Source organism: Phoenix dactylifera, chromosome 17 (genome assembly GCF_051530095.1).
Source record: "Phoenix dactylifera cultivar Ajwa chromosome 17, Ajwa_hap1_PhDact_Kaust_v1.1, whole genome shotgun sequence".
NCBI classification, from domain to species: Eukaryota; Viridiplantae; Streptophyta; class Magnoliopsida; order Arecales; family Arecaceae; genus Phoenix; species Phoenix dactylifera.
The window spans coordinates 2,678,781-2,684,780 of record NC_143206.1 but is presented as its reverse complement, the minus strand read 5'-3'; the positions used below and the strand labels follow the sequence as shown (position 1 = coordinate 2,684,780).

At 48.4% G+C, this 6,000-nt stretch overlaps 1 protein-coding gene across 1 annotated transcript in view; it reads left to right on the top strand.

Annotated features, from left to right (window-relative positions):
- The first annotated feature begins 525 nt into the window (after positions 1-525).
- LOC113461433 (uncharacterized) overlaps positions 526-6,000 on the top strand; it is a 41,973-nt gene continuing 36,498 nt past the window's right edge. The window contains exon 1 of the mRNA XM_039121084.3: positions 526-1,644. Coding sequence (XP_038977012.2) covers positions 534-1,644 — 1,111 coding nt within the window. The 5' untranslated portion in view covers positions 526-533. The remainder of the gene's footprint in view (positions 1,645-6,000) is intronic.

The following is a 6,000-nucleotide window of genomic DNA, read 5'->3' as shown; positions in this document are numbered from 1 at the left end:
TTGGAAGATAGCATAGTCCAGCGACTAATTAGTTTGACACTCAGGGCACTGGGGGTAGATACTTATATCTCTCCTACACAGCAGAAGTTTCGTCAGTAGCCTATCCTAAGCGACCTTCCAAAGGAATAAGGCCACTCTAGTTTTTGGCAAGCAAAATTTTTGGCTCGATAACTGCTATGCTTTTCAATCTTGTGACACATCATTTTTTTTGCAATGCCAGCAAACATGGATTGGACATGGATTGATATTCTTAATTTCTTTTCACTCTCTTTATTAGAATTAGGAGTTCATGTTTTTTTATATCTCTTCCTCCTTTAATAGATTTTTTTAAGGGTGAAAAATTCTAATAATATTCTAATTTTTTGGACAATTATTTTTTTAAGTTTGAAAAATCCTAATAAAATTTTAATTTTTTGGACAATTTTTTTTATTTTTTTTAACATGACATCGTCTATATATACACACACGCGCGCACACATATATATATATATATATATATATATATATACACGTATATATGAGTGTATGCCTGTATGTATGTATGTATACCGCCTCTGGCACAGGGGCGCTGCCGGTGGATAACTCCAGAAATTTCCGGAAAGCAGCAGGGTTTCTTCTTCGGAGGCGGGATGGAAATTTTATCTCCAGATATGGAGGACACTGCGCCCTTGGCGGAGATTCTAGGGTTTCGTCGTCCTCCAGAGGGCTATCGTCCTGGTTCGGTCGTCCCCCGGAACAGAAGCCGGCAAGAATTTGCAACTCCCGATAAAAAGGAGAAGCATCAGGACTGTAAGGCTTCGAAGGAAAAGGATTTTAGGGTTTCAAAGAAGAATAAGAAGAGGATTTATAGGTCCATTCCCGATGGGAATAGCCACAACCACAGGAGCTTCGAGGAGGAGATTGCTTCTAGGTTTTCCAAATCACCCAAGAAAGATTGGATGAAGAAACACCTCCCTCAAAAAAATTTTGAGAATGGAGACATTGTTTGGGCAAAAGCGTTTCCTTACACGTGGTGGCCTGGCCGGATCGACAGAATCAAGAATTCCTCGGCTCTGGTATCATTTTATGGATGCGCTAAGAGGCAGTGGTTTCGGGTTCATGAAATTCGTGGCTTCGAGGAGAATTACTCTCAGATGTCGAAGATGATCGGCATGAAGTTTTCCGCTAATATCGATCTTGCTTTGGAGGAGTTGAGCTGGAGGACAGCGTTTGGGTTGATGTGTTTTTGCCAGAATTCAGCTGCGGAAGCAACTGGCATGTTGGTTGAGCAGACTGCACAAGTAAGAAAAGGATTTGAGTCGACTGAGATTTTGGGTTTTGTGCTAGATGTGGCTGTTTCTGCGTGGGTTGAAAATGAAGAAAAGGTGACGGCGATTAGAGTGTCAGCACAGGTGGGCGCATACCGGCATTATGTTTCAGCCTGTCAGAATAGTGAAGTGGATGTAGAGTTTTGTCCAGCTGATTTGTTGGATTTTGTTCTCGATGTGGCTGTTTCTTTGAGCATTGACGACTATGGCTCTGTTGGTATTGCCAGAGCAGTGAAGCAACTCGATGCATATCGGCAGTTTGTCTCTGTCTGTCCAAATTGGTTGTCTTGGCAAACTATGGGGACTGAGGACAGCTCGCTTGGTGATGAGACCAAAGGTATTGCAAAATGCCCGTCTTCAATTTTGACTAATTTTTGGCTATTATATGCTTTTATTGTGCTTTGACCAATTGTATACATGAGCTGAATTTATTTCACATGGAGTAACTCATTTATGTCTTATAGTCTGTCGTCCATCACGAAGTTTTTACATAATTTTTCAAAAATTAGCATTAATTTGGATGTACTAAATAGAAGGAAAAAATCATGGTCAGAATAATATCGTACTTTCCGTTGGTGTTAAGCAGGTCTATCCATCTTGCATTCTCCTCCATTTGCATATAAGGGCTTTGAATCTTAGAATAATGAAGGACAAATAAAAAAGTAAGCCCTTATATGCAGAAGAAGAGCTATAGAAGGAATGTATGTGCAGAACAATGGAATCAAGACAGTTTCTATGTTGCATGTAGACAAAAGAGACATGACGAGAAAAAAGATCTCTTGAATGTGTTTGTCATGCATTTAATTTCATTTTTCTGTATAAGGTATGATAGCGTTGCAATTACCCCCACATTGACCATCATTAATTTATCAAAGATTCCTACATCCAAATCAAACTGTAATGATGCTTTAAGGTAACTAGAGTGAATGAGAAGTATGTTTTGGTGGAATTTCGTGTACTTAGTTTCCTATATTTTGAGACGTGAAATTATAAAAAAGCAGAAAAAAATAAAGAAATAGAAGGGAAGTTTTTATCTTAGTTGTCAAAAGTGGATGCGAATGCGTAGATTCTGATGTGATGTGATTGCAAGGAAGTGGCTCTATCATTCTTTTTTCTTTTTCCATAAGGAAGCAGGTGGGAATGAGGTTACAGGGAGATTCCGAAGTGGGTGTGGCACTCAAAATAGAAAATTCATGCTATTAAGGTCTTGAATAATATATTTGTTAGATCCCTTAAATTTTTCCATCTTATCATTTTTCTACAAGATCATCCTTTATGGTTCTCATTCAAGTTCCTTCTTCAATCTACAAACTGTCTTTCTATGCTAAATGTAATCAACACCCTTCACTCTTTCCCCACTTCCTAAATTGTAACTATCTCTATAGATATTTTTTAAGTGCTCATGCGGATGTACAAAATGATGGAGAACCAATTTTGATCGCATGGCATGTGAATCAAAGACTTTAGGAGGGATCAAGGACTTAAAAAGCGGTGGGTGCTAAGGTACCATGTTGTACCATTTCATTGCGAAACTAGCATCGATATGGGTGATAGGATGCCAAAACCATCCATATTGATATGTATCATCTGTATCAGTCCATATTAGTTAGCACTAGGGCATATCAGTAGCACTATACCATTTATACTAGTCGATAATGATGATTTCATTCTTCTTGATGCTGTCAATTTTGGTATGGACTATCCATATCAGCACTGTACCATTCTGATGGAAAAATAGTATGAGGTTTGGTAGTGATATTTAAAACCTTGGAGGGGTTATAATATCAGGCAGGTGCTTACAAAGAGTTGTGACAAAGGATATGGAAAAGGCTTGCATTCACAAGTAATTGTCAGAGGTAGCGCTTCCAAGTAGTTGGAACAAGGCTTCATTATTGTGGTTAAGGTTATCATGTTCTACTTCTATGAATATTAAATTAGGAAAGGCCCCATTGGACATGAACATATCAACCACTTATATCGAGATGTTCCTGTTGCTGGTGGTCCAAACCGAGAACGATTGGCACAGCGGTGTGAACGGGATTCCGTCTGAGCTGCCTTGGTCGATGTTGATTGTGCTCCACCTTCCACCGGAAAACCTGCAAGCAAGCCTCGCACCACCACTGGGGTGGCGGGGGCCCTCCGACGATCAAGTCAGAGGAGATTGGAGGAGGAGGAGAAATGATAATAGCAAGCAAGAGAGTGCTCTGGAAGATATTGCTTACCCCCCCTTCTCCCCCCAGCCGCATATATACCTGGCTGGGGGGTCTCTCAGGGGGGTTTGTCATCGTGGGGCGCGATGGAGTGGCCACTGACATGGCCGTTACAGGGCGTCGTGGAGCAGCGCTGGGTACGGCCATGACAGGGCGTAGTGGAGTTCCGCTTTGTACGGCTGATACAGGAGATCGTGGAACAGCATCGGATACAGCCGTTGCAGGGAGTAGTGGAGCAGGAGGCCTCGGCGTGCCTCTGGGAAGCAGCCTGTCGTTATCAAGAGATCTCCGACTCGGGGTCGGAGTGCTGGATCAGGGGGCAGCCGACTCGGGGTCGGGCTGCGGTGCTGAGGATATCCGACTTGGGGTCGGATTGCTAGATTAAGGGGCAGCCGACTCGGGGTCGGGCTGCGAAGCCGAAGATGTCCGACTCGGGGCCGGACTGCTGGATCGAAGGGCAGCCGACTCGAGGTCGGGCTGTGGAGCCGAAGATGTCCGACTCGGGGTCGGATTGCTGGATTAAAGGACAGCCGACTCGAGGTCGGGCTGTGGAGCCGAAGATGTCCGACTCGGGGTCGGATTGCTGGATCAAAGGACAGCCGTAGTTTTCATGGGCGCGCGTGCCGGTCACGTGGAGCATGGCGGCTTAGTTCCCCCGTAACAGTAGCCCCCCACTTCCGAGCCTGGAACCAGAAGGGGAACGGGTGAAGGGAGTGATGCTTCGAGATTGCCGCCATCCCTCGGAGAGGCGCGCGCGCTTCGAGCTTCCCGCCTTCTTTATGGCGTATGGCGGTTGTTGCTGACCTGGCAGTCTGAGGATTTCGGCGGACATCCTTCCTTAATGGTGTCGATTCGCCTTTGGGGCGCGAGCGACCCTTCGGCGGCCAGACGTCCTCTGGCGTCATCGAGGCATCACCCGCCTTTCCGCCTATTTAACCGGGGGTTCCTCCAAGCTGACCTCTTGTACCTTTCGTTGTCCTCTTCTTTTTTGTATGTCGGCGTTTTGCCAAATTGTATGGGCCTTGGCCCTGAAACAATGAAAATTAATACAAGTCGAATGTTTCTTCATCTCGCTTTCGTCCTCCTCTCTTTTTTTTTCTTTTTAACTCTTGGCAGCGTCTTGCCGACTCCTAACTCTCGAAGTTCTTCCGGCGCTAAGCCAGGCATCCGAGGGTTAGGCCTCAGGAAATTCTTCCGGCGCTAAGCCAGGCATCCGAGGGTTAGGCCTCAGAAAATTCTTCCGGCGCTAAGCCAGGCATCCGAGGGTTAGGCCTCAGGAAATTCTTCCGGCGCTAAGCCAGGCATCCGAGGGTTAGGCCTCAGGAAATTCTTCCGGCACTAAGCCAGGCATCCGAGGGTTAGGCCTCAGGAAATTCTTCCGGCAGTAAGCCAGGCATCCGAGGGTTAGGCCTCAGGAAATTCTTCCGGCGCTAAGCCAGGCATCCGAGGGTTAGGCCTCAGGAAATTCTTCCGGCGCTAAGCCAGGCATCCGAGGGTTAGGCCTCAGGAAATTCTTCCGGCACTAAGCCAGGCATCCGAGGGTTAGGCCTCAGAAAATTCTTCCGGCACTAAGCCAGGCATCCGAGGGTTAGGCCTCAGGAAATTCTTCCGGCACTAAGCCAGGCATCCGAGGGTTAGGCCTCAGGAAATTCTTCCGGCACTAAGCCAGGCATCCGAGGGTTAGGCCTCAGAAAATTCTTCCGGCACTAAGCCAGGCATCCGAGGGTTAGGCCTCAGGAAATTCTTCCGGCACTAAGCCAGGCATCCGAGGGTTAGGCCTCAGGAAATTCCGCTCGTCGGTCGGCCAAGGCTGGCGCAAGCCGAGGCGACCGGTCGGGGCTTCAGGCTAGTCTGGTCCCGGGATGGTCATCGGGTTAGCCTGGCATCCGAGGGCCGAGCCTCGGGAGATTCCGCTCGTTGGTCGGCCAAGGCTGGCGCAAGCCAAGGCGACCGGTCGGGGCTTCAGGCTAGTCTGCTCCCGGGATGATCATCGGGTTAGCCTGGCATCCGAGGGCCGGGCCTCGGGAGATTCCGCTCGTTGGTCGGCCAAGGCTGGCGCAAGCCAAGGCGACCGGTCGGGGCTTCAGGCTAGTCTGGTCCCGGGATGATCATCGGGTTAGCCTGGCATCCGAGGGCCGAGCCTCGGGAGATTCCGCTCGTTGGTCGGCCAAGGCTGGCGCAAGCCAAGGCGACCGGTCGGGGCTTCAGGCTAGTCTGGTCCCGGGATGATCATCGGGTTAGCCTGGCATCCGAGGGCCGAGCCTCGGGAGATTCCGCTCGTTGGTCGGCCAAGGCTGGCGCAAGCCAAGGCGACCGGTCGGGGCTTCAGGCTAGTCTGGTCCCGGGATGATCATCGGGTTAGCCTGGCATCCGAGGGCCGGGCCTCGGGAGATTCCGCTCGTTGGTCGGCCAAGGCTGGCGCAAGCCAAGGCGACCGGTCGGGGCTTCAGGCTAGTCTGGTCCCGGGATGATCATCGGGTTAG